The sequence below is a fragment of the Bombina bombina genome, chromosome 4 (assembly GCF_027579735.1).
Source record: "Bombina bombina isolate aBomBom1 chromosome 4, aBomBom1.pri, whole genome shotgun sequence".
Lineage (NCBI taxonomy): Eukaryota > Metazoa > Chordata > Amphibia > Anura > Bombinatoridae > Bombina > Bombina bombina.
In genome coordinates this window covers 1,078,721,273-1,078,737,042 of record NC_069502.1, presented here as the reverse complement: position 1 = coordinate 1,078,737,042, position 15,770 = coordinate 1,078,721,273, and the positions used below count along the sequence as shown (strand labels likewise).

At 42.8% G+C, this 15,770-nt stretch overlaps 1 protein-coding gene across 1 annotated transcript in view; it reads left to right on the top strand.

Annotated features, from left to right (window-relative positions):
• Positions 1 to 15,770, top strand: part of TTC7A (tetratricopeptide repeat domain 7A) — a 1,159,252-nt gene that overhangs the window by 585,387 nt on the left and 558,095 nt on the right. The window contains exon 13 of the mRNA XM_053712237.1: positions 2,525 to 2,582. Within this exon, the coding sequence (XP_053568212.1) occupies positions 2,525 to 2,582 (58 nt within the window). The remainder of the gene's footprint in view (positions 1 to 2,524; positions 2,583 to 15,770) is intronic.

Below are 15,770 nucleotides of genomic sequence, written 5' to 3'. Positions count from 1 at the left end.
ACACTGACCTTATACCTAGGGTATGGATGACGACAGTATTGTCTGAGGGTGAACTTTTATGCTTCCCTAGTTTTGTCACCACTAAAACTGTTCTTATACTAGTTATTTGTGTGTTTTTAACTATATATATGTTTATTATGAGCTAAATGTGAAGATCTCTGAGAGATGTAAGAGGAGAAAAAGTAAGGCTGATTTGTTTGAGAATAACCTCATTAGTCATATAGTCAGTATTCATTTAATAAGTGTCCTTTTTGAAGAAATATGACCAACACAGTTTTATGCTATGGTTCATTCTTGCTGGTTCATTCACATTCTATGTTTTAATTGATTATGCAGTGTTAATAGATACTTCAGGGTAAAACTTCTTGCAATATGCCTTAATTTTATATATATGTATACTATCCTACAGTCACAGCCCTATGTAAACCTTACACATACATGTGCCAATATCTATGCTCTTCACCTAAACCTACATGTTTATTGTTTTAGGGTTTAACAAGTTTGACACTACTATTTGAATGTTCTATGTGTGTACTGGGTAGGTAGATATAAGCTTGCAGTCCTTATAAAACTCTATATGTAAATGTCTACTCTAGAATAGCACCTATCCAGTATACTTATATATTTTGTCATTATCTCTAATTTTAAACCTTAATATTTTGCGTGAGACAACTATAACAGATACTACCCTGTGGCAGAGATGTTATAATTCAATATTCAGTTCATGGACTTCTGAAACCACTGAGTATATGAAGACGTGACACTATTTATGTACTACTATACCCTTAGCTGTCTGACTCAGGTATAACATCCTTAGCATCCTTGAAGTACTACGTTACAAATGTCAATATCTGGTTTTCATGTTAGTTGATGAAACTTTGGTCGCCTTACATACCTAAAGTTATAGTTCTATATTGATAGTAACCTATTAATTAGGTTTTAAACTTTTGGATAAGGGATCTCCCACTTGTCATATATATCAGTCCCCTACATAAGATTTACACATATTACATAGAGATAACCGTAAGACTACAGTACTCTAATTTACACCTTCTATTCCCCTTATGTGCACGATATACACTAAGACATTACACTAAGACATTGTCTTAATAACCCTAGCTCAGGGAGTTCTAAAAATTCCTGGCTATACATCTTGAGATGCAGAAAAGCTGAGGAGTTCCCTCCCTACTTTCTTGCCTTAGCCGTAGTGTAAACCTAAGTATGCAGCAAATAATTTATACATATATACATATCTGTGTAGATTCTAAAGCAGATTTAGGCTGATACAGTCATAGATTCTTTACATGTAGACGCTGGGACAGTTTTCTTATGGGCTATAGGATTGCCATGCCAATGGTCCCTTCTAATATATTATAATATAGCCTCATTATATTAGTTAAGCAAAGGCTCCCAAGTGGCAGGCATATGCCACATGTTCACATGACTAATAATTCATAGCTGGGTAACTAGATATCAGCCCATTTATTTTGCTACATTACCATGATTAATAGGCCCCTCCAAGTCTCCCACTATACTCCTATTTTCCTATGGCTCCGCCCTCCACTCCCTCCACTCTCTCCCTAATATACATAGCGGTGCTTACCCGCTGAATATCCCCCTTCCCCCACTTATTACACATGTATTCATGCTCCTTTTGAAGCTATTAAAGAACTAGATTTCTGGTCATTAGTTATCTATTATTTCCTATACTCTAGGTCCATTGGGCCTAAAACAAAGCTCCTCATAGGCCAGCTACGCATGATATACTTTGAAGCTCCTAGCGAGCTTGACTCCTGACCATCAGATAGCTATTATTTTTCATATTTTTGGCCCATAGGGCCTGAATCTTTGTTCCTAACAGGTCAGTCACATGTGATATATTATTGAAAAATAGAGGTTTCACTAACCTTTCACCAAGCTATTGTATGATCTCCGAAATTTTTCGTGTAACTATGTTTGTATTTTGTATTTTTTTTCTTTTTACAAAATGGTGTATTGTGTTTTATGTATGTTCCACGCAAAAAAAACTCAATAAAAAAATTATTTAAAAAAAGAAAAACTCTTTACTGAAACAGGAACAAGCTGGAGTAGGAATACATCAGTATACTTTACAACTTGGTTAGGAGTCTGAAACTCAGTGCAATGTTATTTAAAAATAAGCAAAACTATAAAAAAAAACCAAAAAAACCCTGTATAGGCTATATAAATGGATCATCTACAAAACATTGAGTGTATAATGTCCCTTTAACTTGACAAGTTACCCAGCATTCGATCACTCACAATGTGGTTGTTAAGGAAACTTTGAAATGATGTAGTTGAACATATAATGGTCCTTAAATTTCACCTGCTATCTAATTAGTGCCTCTGACTTTAACACAATTGTCAACCATTATGTTGTTTTGTAATGTAAAATGACATATTGTAATAGACCCAGGTTTCAGACAGATGAACTGTTTTTCAGTATCCTAAGGCTGCATTTCTTTTGATTTATTGTAATTAAGACACATTTTTTTCTCCTTTGTAGCTACACAGAAAAGCACTCAAGATGATTTAAATAAGAAGTCACTTCAAATTTTACAAAGGTAAAATTATGTGTTATTTTACTTCTTACTAGAAAATTATTTAATCATATTCATTTTGTGAAGATGAAAATGACCGCTGTAATTAATCCTTTCTTAATAGTAGCCAGGGCCGCCATCAGGGGGTGAATATATGAATATGACAATGGGAACTCCTGCCAGGGGCCCAGTGGGCAAGGGGGCCCCACAAGGCAAGCACAACTATTACTTTACATTTTGGCAGCCACCAGAGGGCGCTGCAGCAGAGTGCTATTGAGCATGGGAAATGTAATTACAAGGAGTAAAGCATTAGCATTTGAGAGGATTTCTGAGTGTGCACTAAACCACTATGCACAGTGTGAGACAGACTTGGCACTTCAGTTTGTACAGTGTGTGCCAAAGTCAGGCAGTAGATCACTTTCATTGGCAGAGTAGGTAGGACTTACTTAGTAAATATGTTTCTCTTGTTAGGTGTATCCAGTCCACGGATCATCCATTACTTGTGGGATATTCTCCTTCCCAACAGGAAGTTGCAAGAGGATCACCCACAGCAGAGCTGCTATATAGCTCCTCCCCTAACTGCCATACCCAGTCATTCTCTTGCAAGCTCTCAACATAGCTGGAGGTAGTTAGAGGAAAGTGGTAAAATATAGTTAGTTTTTTCTTCAATCAAAAGTTTATTGTTTTTAAATGGTACCGGAGTGTACTATTTTTTCTCAGGCAGCATTTAGAAGAAGATTCTGCCTGCGTTTTTCTATGATCTTAGCAGAAGTAACTAAGATCCACTGCCGTTCTCACATATGTCTGAGGAGTGAGGTAACTTCAGAGGGAGAATGGTGTGCAGGGTATCCTGCAATAAGGTATGTGCAGTTAAGTTTCTCTAGGGATGGAATTTGCTAGAAAATGCTGCTGATACCGGATTAATGTAAATTAAAGCCTAAATACAGTGATTTAATAGCGACTAGTATCAGGCTTGCTATCAGAGGTATATACTCTTATTAATGTGCAATATAAAACGTTTGCTGGCATGTTTAATCGTTTTTATATATGCTTTGGTGATAAAACTTATTGGGGCCTAGTTTTTTCCACATGGCTGGCTTTATTTTTGCCTAGAAACAGTTTCCTGAGGCTTTCCACTGTTATAGTATAAAAGTTACAGTTGGTGCAGTTAAAATTACAAACTGTGACATTCAGCTTCCCTCAGCAGTCCCCTGCATGCTATAGGACATCTCTGAAGGGCTCAAAAGGCTTCAAAAGTAGGAGCTGTGGCAGTTGTTATGACTGTTTAAAAAACATATTTTTCGTTTTGTTAATCTGTTTTTTGTATTAAGGGGTTAATCATCCATTTGCAAGTGGGTGCAATGCTCTGCTAACTTGTTACATACACTGTAAAAATTTCGTTAGTTTAACTGCCTTTTTTCACTGTTATTTCAAATTTTGGCAAAATTTGTTTCTCTTAAAGGCACAGTAACATTTTTTTATATTGCTTGTTAACTTGATTTAAAGTGTTTTCCAAGCTTGCTAGTCTCATTGCTAGTCTGTATAAACATGTCTGACATAGAGGAAACTCCTTGTTCATTATGTTTAAAAGTCATGGTGGAACCCCATAGGAGAATGTGTACTAAATGTATTGATTTCACTTTAAACAATAAAGATCAGCTGTTATCTTTAAAATAATTATCACCAGAGGATTCTGACGAGGGGGAAGTTATGCCGACTAACTCTCCCCATGTGTCGGACCCTTTGACTCCAGCTCAAGGGACTCACGCTAAAATGGCGCCAAGTACATCAAAGACGCCCATAGCGATTACTTTGCAGGACATGGCGGCAATCATGGATAATACCCTGTCAGCGGTATTAGCCAGACTGCCTTAATTCAGAGGAAAGCGCGATAGCTCTGGGGTTAGACGTAATACAGAGCGCGCAGATGTTTTAAGGCCCATGTCTGATACTGCGTCACAATATGCAGAAGCTGAGGAAGAGCTTCAGTCTGTGGGTGACGTCTCTGACTCGGGGAAACCTGATTCAGATATGTCTACTTTTAAATTTAAGCTTGAGAACCTCCGGGTGTTGCTTGGAGAGGTTTTAGCTGCTCTGAATGACTGTGACACAATTGCAGTGCCAGAGAAATTGTGTAGACTGGATAAATACTACGCGGTGCCGGTGTGTACTGACGTTTTTCCAATACCTAAAAGGTTTACAGAAATTATTACTAAGGAGTGGGACAGACCCGGTGTGCCGTTTTCCCCCCCTCCTATTTTTAGAAAAATGTTTCCAATAGACGCCACCACACGGGACTTATGGCAGACGGTCCCTAAGGTGGAGGGAGCAGTTTCTACTTTAGCAAAGCATACCACTATCCCTGTCGAGGACAGTTGTGCTTTTTCAGATCCAATGGATAAAAAATTAGAAGGTTACCTTAAGAAAATGTTTATTCAACAAGGTTTTATCTTGCAGCCCCTTGCATGCATTGCTCCTGTCACTGCTGCTGCGGCGTTCTGGTTTGAGTCTCTGGAAGAGGCCTTTCAGACAGCTACTCCATTCACTGAAATACTTGACAAGCATAGAACACTTAAGCTAGCTAATTCTTTTGTTTCTGATGCCATTGTTCATTTGACTAAACTAACGGCTAAGAATTCTGTATTCGCCATCCAGGCGCGTAGGGCGCTATGGCTTAAATCTTGGTTAGCTGACGTGACTTCAAAGTCTAAATTACTTAACATTGCCTTCAAGGGGCAGACCCTATTCGGGCCTGGTTTGAAGGAAATTATTGCTGACATTACTGGAGGTAAGGGTCATACCCTTCCTCAGGACAGGGCCAAATCAAGGGCCAAACAGTCTAATTTTCGTGCCTTTCGAAACTTCAAGGCAGGTGCAGCATCAACTTCCTCCGCTACAAAACAAGAGGGAAATTTTGCGCAATCCAAGCCGGCCTGGAAATCTAACCAGGCCTGGAGCAAAGGCAAGCAGGCCAGAAAGCCTGCTGCTGCCTCTAAGACAGCATGAAGGAACGGCCCCCTATCCGGCAACGGATCTAGTAGGGGGCAGACTTTCTCTCTTCGCCCAGGCGTGGGCAAGAGATGTTCAGGATCCCTGGGCGTTGGAGATCATATCTCAGGGATATCTTCTGGACTTCAAAGCTTCCCCCCACAAGGGAATTTTCACCTTTTGAGATTATCTGTAAACCAGATAAAGAAAGAAGCATTCTTACGCTGTGTGCAAGACCTCCTAATAATGGGAGTGATCCATCCAGTTCCACAGATGGAACAAGGACAGGGATTTTATTCAAATCTGTTTGTGGTTCCCAAAAAAGAGGGAACCTTCAGACCAATTTTGGATCTAAAGATCTTAAACAAATTCCTCAGAGTTCCATCGTTCAAAATGGAAACTATTCGGACAATCCTACCTATGATCCAGGAGGGTCAGTACATGACCACAGTGGATTTGAAGGATGCTTACCTTCACATACCGATTCACAAAGATCATCATTGGTTCCTAAGGTTTGCCTTTCTAGACAGGCATTACCAGTTTGTGGCTCTTCCCTTCGGGTTAGCTACAGCCCCAAGAATTTTTACAAAGGTTCTGGGGTCTCTTCTGGCGGTCCTAAGACCACGGGGCATAGCAGTGGCCCCTTATCTAGACGACATCCTGATACAGGCGTCAAACTTCCAAATTGCCAAATCTCATACGGACATAGTGTTGGCATTTCTGAGGTCGCATGGGTGGAAAGTGAATGAGGGAAAGAGTTCTCTATCACCCCTCACAAGGGTTTCCTTCCTAGGAACTCTGATAGATTCAGTAGAAATGAAAATTTACCTGACGGAGTCCAGGTTATCAAAGCTTCTAAATTCCTGCCGTGTTCTTCACTACATTCCGCGGCCTTCGGTGGCTCAGTGCATGGAAGTGATCGGCTTAATGGTAGCGGCGATGGACATAGTGCCATTTGCGCGCCTACATCTTAGACCGCTGCAATTATGCATGCTCAGTCAGTGGAATGGGGATTACACAGATTTGTCCCCTCTGCTAAATCTGGATCAAGATACCAGAGATTCTCTTCTCTGGTGGCTATCTCGGGTCCATCTGTCCAAAGGTATGACCTTTCGCAGGCCAGATTGGACAATTGTAACAACAGATGCCAGCCTTCTAGGTTGGGGTGCAGTCTGGAATTCCCTGAAGGCTCGGGGATCGTGGACTCAGGAGGAGAAACTCCTCCCAATAAATATTCTGGAGTTAAGAGCAATATTCATTGCTCTTCTAGCTTGGCCTCAGTTAGCAACCCTGAGGCTTACATCAACCATCAAGGGGGGACCAGGAGCTCCCTAGCGATGTTAGAAGTCTCCAAGATAATTCGCTGGGCAGAGACTCACTCTTGCCCTCTATCAGCGATCCATATCCCAGGTGTAGAGAACTGGGAGGCAGATTTTCTAAGTCGTCAGACTTTTCATCCGGGGGAGTGGGAACTCCATTCGGAGGTGTTTGCTCAATTGGTTCATCGTTGGGGCACACCAGAATTGGATCTCATGGCGTCTCGCTAGAACGCCAAGCTTCCTTGTTACGGATCCATGTCCAGGGACCCAGAAGCGACGCTGATAGATGCTCTAGCAGCACCGTGGTTCTTCAACCTGGCTTATGTGTTTCCACCATTTCCTCTGCTCCCTCGACTGATTGCCAAAATCAAACAGGAGAGAGCATCAGTGATCTTGATCGCGCCTGCGTGGCCTCGCAGGACCTGGTATGCAGACCTGGTGGACATGTCATCCTTTCCACCTTGGCCTCTGCCTCTGAGACAAGACCTTCTACTACAAGGTCCTTTCAATCATCCAAATCTAATTTCTCTGAGACTGACTGCCTGGAGATTGAACGCTTGATTTTATCAAGGCGTGGCTTCTCCGAGTCAGTCATTGATACCTTAATACAGGCACGAAAGCCTGTAACCAGGAAAATCTACCATAATATATGGCGCAAATATCTTCATTAGTGTGAATCCAAGAATTACTCATGGAGTAAGGTTAGGATTCTTAGGATATTGTCCTTTCTCCAAGAGGGTTTGAATAAAGGATTATCAGCTAGTTCTTTAAAGGGACAGATTTCTGCTCTGTCTATCCTTTTGCACAAGCGTCTGGCAGAGGTTCCAGACGTCCAGGCATTTTGTCAGGCTTTGGTTAGAATTAAGCCTGTGTTTAAACCGGTTGCTCCTCCATGGAGCTTAAACTTGGTTCTTAAGGTTCTTCAAGGAGTTCCGTTTGAACCTCTTCATTCCATTGTTATCAAACTTTTATCTTGGAAAGTTCTGTTTTTGATGGCTATTTCCTCGGCTCATAGAGTCTCTGAGTTATCAGCTTTACAATGTGATTCTCCTTATCTGATTTTCCATACAGATAAAGTAGTTCTGCGTACAAAACCTGGGTTTTTACCTAAGGTAGTTTCCAACAAGAATATCAATCAAGAGATTGTTGTTCCATCATTGTGTCCTAATCCTTCTTCAAAGAAGGAACATCTTTTACATAATTTGGACGTAGTCCGTGCTTTAAAGTTTTACTTACAAGCGACTAAAGATTTTCGTCAAACATCTTCCCTGTTTGTTGTTTACTCTGGACAGAGGAGAGGTCAAAAGGCTTCGGCAACCTCTCTTTCTTTTTGGCTTCGGAGCGTAATACACATATATATAAACATATATGTTTGTGTGTGTGTAATACATTCAAATAATATGCTATATTGTACTTTTATTTTAGCCCTAGCACTTACTCACATCTTGTAATATGAGCAATGTTTAGCGCGACTACTCTTTCCATTGAAAGTATATGGCAAGTTAAAGAGATAATGACCGCACTAAACATTCTCTAGTAATTCTTTTTAACCACTTGCTTGTAATACCACATTGTGAGCTATTCATAGTGCTGGTCTGCAATATTGCTAATACAATTTGCGTTATCAATAGTGCTCTACTTGAAATCTGGGCCATGATGTTCTGATAATGTCATGCTTCTATAATTCACCCTCCATATCATCCAGCATTTATGAAATTAGATGTTGATGGTATGGACGTCCAAAGAAATTTTTCCATGGGATGGCAAAAAAATGAAATGCCGTGAACGAATAATATCAGTAGCAACATGTGTAGCCTGTGGCTGGTTGGTACTTACCCTTGTAGACTTACTAATAGATTTTTGTATTTCAGCTTTCTGGCTTAGACCAGACATTAAAAACATTAGCAATTCCTTTACAGTACCAACTCTGTATCAAAGAAATGGATTCCTCTAGCTCTAACAGAAAATAAGGGATCTATACTTAAATTTTGGTCTCCAGTAATTATGAAAGAGAAAATAAAAAAACAACTGCAACATTGCTCAAGTTCTAGGCAACAACACTGTAGATTATGGGCTCCATGTACGAAACAGCGAAAACTGCTCAGGAGCCCTTGCGGGGCAGGTTCGCATATGCGAGCCTGCTTCCCGCAATGTAAGAAGCAGCGGTCATTAGACCGCTGCTTCTTACACCCTACGCCACCTCTGAGGTGACGAGGGAAAATCACAGAGAGCTCTCTCTCGGGGGCGGGCATTACACACTCTGATGAGTTGTAATGATACATTTGGGCTAGCGGACTAACAGATCCGCAGCCCGTGTGTAGCGAAGGCAGCTTTGAGAGTTGAGAAGCTGTACGTCTTCCGCTTAGTACATGGAGCCCTATGTGTTTACCCAGCACATAATCTTCATGTCTTATCACTTCAGTTGCATTTTAACGGTACTAAAATCCTACTATAAAGGATATTCTCTTGAATGAAATAAGGATTGTTAATTTCATTATACCCAAACTCCAATACCCAGTATCCATTCAAATTATTTTAACCACCATTCTTTAGATATTAATGTTGCTCAAAGCTAAAACTCTTTGAAAATCATTATCAAACTATAGCACATGATAGAGCCCACAAGTCAATTTGTCACAGTAGGTTGGCAGAGAAGTGTCAGAATATTTGGAGTAGTCTCTTATGGAGGGTAGTACTCTTCGAAATGGGACTGGAGTTTTAAGTAGTCCTGTCAGCCTCTCAGTGAGAGCTTGGGTGAAAGTTAGTGTCCGGAGATGCAGGGAGAGCCTTTCTGTGAAACCATCCCGACTCATTTTAACAGCTCCATAAGCAATAAGCGTTGACGAGTTTCGCTACCTGCTTCCTATACTCAAGTCCATGTCAGGAGCGATGCTACTACACTGTCACACTTGAGAGGCCGTGTTCCTGTTCCAAGGCGTAGATTCTGGTAAGATTGTTTAATTTTTATACACATAATGATAACGCAGAAGACAGGGTCACAGTATGATGCCTTTTAGCTTTATAGAATCAAGGGTTAACCTCCTTAGTAAGGGGATTATTGAACAGGGGGGAGTTTATACATAATATTGTTTATTGTGTCATTGCTGCGATATGTGTGAGATGAGGCTCTGGCAATGGGTGAACTTTAGTTTCCCTCCGGGAGTATTGCGATGCTGTTTTTGGCACATTTTCTCCCTAGTGCAGGGGCAGTCCTGCAAGGCATTCCTGCTGTCTGGATGTGGTCTAATCTACTTTCTTACTGAACTGACGGTGCAGGAGAGGTAGCGGTTTCTGTTGTCCGGGTCCTAGGAGGTGGTGAGTGCCCCGGCCATTGGAGGTTATAAGGGTGCCATTGTTTATATTTTATACTAGTCCGTATCAAAGCAGCAAGCTATGGAGTACTCTGACGCGTTAGAGGGTACACCCTCTTTAACTAAGTCTAGTACCTGTGTTTATTGTGAGGAGGTTCCGGTAGATCCGCCTGCTCAACTATGTTCCCCTTGCCTTGATAAGGTCTCAGCTTCTCGAAAGAAGAGAATGTCTAGTGCTACTGAGCCATCCACCTCTGAGGGCTCCCCGTCCCGTGAGGTGCGTCCCCTACATTCATCTCCGAATACACATGCAGCTCCCCAGGGCATGTCTGTCTCTCCTTCGGGGGAAATCCATTGGCCACCAGACTTTGCGGATCAACTGCAAATGGCGGTCTCAAAGGTGATTAGTGACTTACCACGTTCTGCTAAGCGCAAGCGTAGGGTAAAATGTGGCGATTTACCCCAGGAGTCATATACTCCTATGGATATCTCGGAAAGGTTATTCGCTGACGAGGACGACTCTGACTCTTCGGAGGAAGTTTCCTTCTGGGTCGGAATCCATGTCATCTAAAGCTTCATCTGCAGAGGAGCCTGGCTTTAGGTTTAGGATGGAAAATTTGCACTTTTTGCTGAAGCAGGTGCTTGCTACTCTCGAGGTTCCGGAATCAAAAGTGTATGAGGACAGGGTGGTACCTCAGACCTTTCCGGTTCATGTTAAGATGGCTAATATTATTAAGATTAGGTTCTTCCTTTTCCCCTTCTTCTTCCTTTAAGAATCTGTTCCCCGTCCCGGATTCTCAGCTCGAGCAGTGGGGGACCGTCCCTAAAGTGGATGGTGCTATCTCTATGCTCACCAAGGTTAAACCTAAGGGATCTACCTTTTGTCCCTTTTGTGCGGATAAAGCCCCACGCCAGCAGCCCGCCACAAAAGCGGATCAGTCCAAGGGGGCTTAGAAGCCAGCTCAGTCTTGGAACAAGTTCAAGCAGAACAAGAAGCCCGCCAAAACAAGGTCGGCATGAAGGGGCGGTTCCCCACCGGTCTCTGGACCAAGTAGGGGGCAGATTATCTCTCTTTTCAGAGGCCTGGTTGCAGGACATTCAGGACCCTTGGGTTCTGGAGGTTATTACCCAAGGATACAGGATAGGGTTTAGAACTCATCCACCCAGGGGCAGATTCCTTCTGTCTAATTTGTCTTCCAGACCAGAGAAGAGAGAAGCCTTTCTTGTCTGTGTAAGGGATCTCTTTTCTCTCTGAGTTATTGTACAAGTACCACCAGCAGAAAAACCTTCAAACTTTTCGTGGTCCTAAAGAAGGAGGGCACGTTCCGCAAGATTCTAGACCTAAAATGTTTAAACAAGTTTCTGGCTGTTCCATCGTTCAAAATGGAAACGATCAGATCTTTTCTGCCCCTAGTTCAAGAGGGGCAGTTCATGACGACAATAAACTTGAAGGATGCCTACCTTCATGTGCCGATCCACAGGGATCACTTCAGGTTCCTGAGATTTGCGTTTTTGGACCAACATTTCCAGTTTGTGGCACTTCCCTTTGGTCTGGCGACGGCCCCGAGAGTCTTCACAAAAGTTCTGGGGGCGCTGCTTGCCAGATCCAGAGGCATTTCTGGGGCGCCCTATCTGGACGATATCCTAGTGCAGGCGCCGTCGTTCAGTCTCACAGAGGATCACTCGAGGGCCCTTCTTCTTTTGCTCCAATCTCAGGGTTGGAAGATAAACTCAGGAAAGAGCTCCCTGATTCCCAGCAAAACGGTGGAGTTCCTGGGAACGATAATAGATTCTATATCCATGAGGATATTTCTCACAAATCAGCGACACAGGAAGATTGTGTCCGCCTGTCTTGCTCTTCAGTCTTACTCCAGTCCCTCTGTGGCGCAAAGTATTGAGGTGATCAGGCTCATGGTTTCCAGTATCAATGTCATTCCATTCACCAGGTTCCATCTCAGACCTCTTCAGTGGTGCATGTTGAGACAGACCTATCCCAACAGATTTCTCTGGATGATCGGACGAGGGACTCCCTCTCTTGGTGGATCCGTCTGGAGCAACTGTCCCATGGGACATGCTTCCTGAGACCATCCACGGACCCAAGTCTGGCAGGATGGGGAGCTGTTTGGGGTGCCAGGATGGCACAGGGAAAATGGTCTCGATCAATATTCTGGAACTTCAAGCGATCTATAATGCTCTGAAGGCTGGACCTCTTCTGGCGTCCTTCAGCTTCATCAGATTCCAGAGAGAAAACATTACCTCAGTGGCTTACATCAACCATCAGGGGGGGGGGGGGGCGAGAAGCTCCCTAGCAATGAGGGAGGTTTCTCAGATATTGGAATGAGTCCCACGGCTGCTCGCTCTCAGCAAACCACATTCCGGTTGTGGTCAACTGGGAAGCAGATTTTCTTAGCAGGCAATTCTTCCATCCAGGGGAATGGTCTCTCCACCCTGAGGTGTTTGCAGAGATTTGTCACAAATGGGGGACTCCGTAGATAGATCTCATGGCGTCCAGACTCAATTGAAAGCTACCCAGATACTGGTCGTGGTCCAGGGATCCGCAGGCAGAGCTGATAGATGTCTTGGCAGTACCTTGGGGGTTCAACCTAGTTTCCATTTTTCCACTGTTGCTACTTCTACCTCATGTAGTGGCCCGCATCAAGCAGGAACAAGCTTCAGCTATTCTGATGGCTCCATCGTGGCCGTGGAGGACGTGGTTTGCGGATCTGGTGGGGATGTCGTCGTCTCCTTCATGGAGGTTACCCTGTCACAGGGATCTGTTGGTACAGGGTCCTTTTCAACATCAAAATCTGGATTCTCTGAGGCGGACTGCGTGGAGATTAAACGCTTAGTCTTGGCCAAGAGAGGATTTTCTGAGAGAGTGATTGATACTCTCGTTCAGGCAAGGAAACCGGTCACTCGTCGCATCTATCATAAGGTGTGGAGGAATTACTTGTCCTGGTGTAAGAAGCAGGGATATCCTTGGCACAAGAATAGACTGGAGAAGGGGCTTGATTTCGGGAATATTTGTTCTGTTACACAAGAGGCTCACTGAGCTTCCTGATATTCAGTCTTTTGTTCAGGCTTTGTCTAGAATCAGGCCTGTTTTTAGACAGTCCGCTCCTCCTTGGAGCTTGAACTTGGTTCTGAAGGTGTTACAGAGGGTTCCGTTTGAACTCATGCACTCTGTTGACATTAGGATTCTTTCTTGGAAGGTTCTTTTCTGTTGTCTATTGCATCGGCACGCAGAGTATCTGAGTTGGCGGCATTGCAATGTGAACGTCCTTATCTGTTTTTTCATGCTGATAAGGCTGGTTTGGGATTTCTTCCCAAAGTTGTATCTAACCGTAACATCAATCAGGAAATCATTGTTCCTTCTTTGTGTCCTAACCCCTCTTCTCCTAAGGAGAGGTTACTTCATAATTTGGATGTGGTTCGAGCTTTGAAGTTCTACCTTCAGGCTACGAAGGATTTCAGACAGACTACATCGCTTTTTGTGGTGTATTCAGGGAAGCGCAAGGGGCAGAAAGCCTCTGCAACTTCTTTGTCCTTTTGGTTGAGGAGCATGATTCGCTTGACCTACAAGACAGCAGGACATAAGCCTCCTCAGAGGATCATGGCTCATTCTACTAGAGCTATGGCTTCTTCATGGGCCTTCAAGAATAATGCTTCTATGGAGCAGATTTGTAAGGCGGCTACCTGGTCCTCCAAACATACCTTTACAAAATTTTACAAATTTGACGTTTTTGCTTCGGCGGAAGCAGTTTTTGGGAGAAAGGTTTTACAGTCTGTGGTGCCCTCAGATTAGGGTCCGCCTTTTGCCCTCCAGTTTTCATTCAGTGTCCACTAGAGCTTGGGTATTTGTTCCCACAGGTAATGAATTAAGCCGTGGACTCTCCTCCCATTTAGATGGAAAATATAAATTATGCTTACCTGATCATTTAATTTCCATCGTGGGGAGGAGAGTCCACGGCTCCCGCCCGTTGTTCCGGTAGGCGGACCTAAATTTAGTTTGTTCTTCTGGCACCATTTATACCCTGATGTTTCTCCTACTGTTCCTTGTTCCCTCGGCAGAATGACTGGGGGATGAGGAAAGTGGGGGAGGTATTTAAGCCTTTGGCTTGGGTGTCTTTGCCTCCTCCTGGTGGCCAGGTTCTTATTTCCCACAGGTAATGAATGATGCCGTGGACTATCCTCCCCACGATGGAAATGAAATTATCAGGTAAGCATAATTTATATTTTTAGATTATTTGACAACTGCTTTTTAAGCAGTTGCATCAGAAAGCTCACAAACACCCCATGCCCCCTAGGAGAACATATATACAATTTTTCATACAGTTTGAATACTTTATAGTGTAAATTGAAGATTAGTGACACATTAGTATCCAGGGCCGGTGCAAGGATTTTTGTCTACACAGGCAAAGGTGCATTTTGACGCCCCCCCAATCCCCACCATGACACCATAAAAAAAAAACAATACCACCATTAAAGGTACACTGAACCCAATTTTTTTTCTTTCATGATTCAGATAGAGCATAACATTTTAAGTAACTTTCTAATTTACTCCTATTATCAATTTTTCTTCGTTCACTTGCTATCTTTATTTGAAAAAGAAGGCATCTAAGCTTATTTTTTGGTACAGAACTCTGAACAGCACTTTTTATTGGTGGATGAATTTATCCACCAATCAGTAAGAATAACCCAGGTTATTCACCAAAAATGGGCCGGCAGCTAAACTTACATTCTTGCATTTCAAATAAAGATACCAAGAGAATGGAGAAAATTTGAAAATAGGACGGCTAGATTTAGAGTTTTGTCGGTAACGACCCGCGTAGCTAACGCTGGCTTTTTTCTGGCCGCACCTTTAAAAAAACTCTGGTATTGAGAGTCCACAGAATGGCTGCGTTAGGCTCCAAAAAAGGAGCGTAGAGCATATTTAACTCCACTGCAACTCTCGATACCAGAAATGCTTACGGAAGCGGCCAGCCTCAAAAACGTGCTCGTGCACGATTCCCCCATAGGAAACAATGGGGCTGTTTGAGCTGAAAAAAAACCTAACACCTGCAAAAAAGCCGCGTTCAGCTCCTAACGCAGCCCCATTGTTTGCTATGGGGAAACACTTCCTACGTCTGCACCTAACACCCTAACATGTACCCCGAGTCTAAACACCCCTAACCTTACACTTATTAACCCCTAATCTGCCGCTCCGTAAACCGCCGCTACTTACATTATCCCTATGTACCCCTAATCTGCTGCCCTAACATCGCCGACTCCTATATTATATTTATTAACCCCTAATCTGCCCCCCACAACGTCGCCTCCACCTGCCAACACTTATTAACCCCTCATCTGCCGAGCGGACCGCACCGCTATTATAATAAAGTTATTAACCCCTAATCCGCCTCACTAACCCTATAATAAATAGTATTAACCCCTAATCTGCCCTCCCTAACATCGCCGACACCTAACTTCAAACATTAACCCCTAATCTGCCGACTGGAGCTCACCGCTAACACTAACACCCCCTAAATTAAATATAATTTTAATCTAACGAAATAAATTAACTCTTATTAAATAAATTATTCCTATTTAAAGCT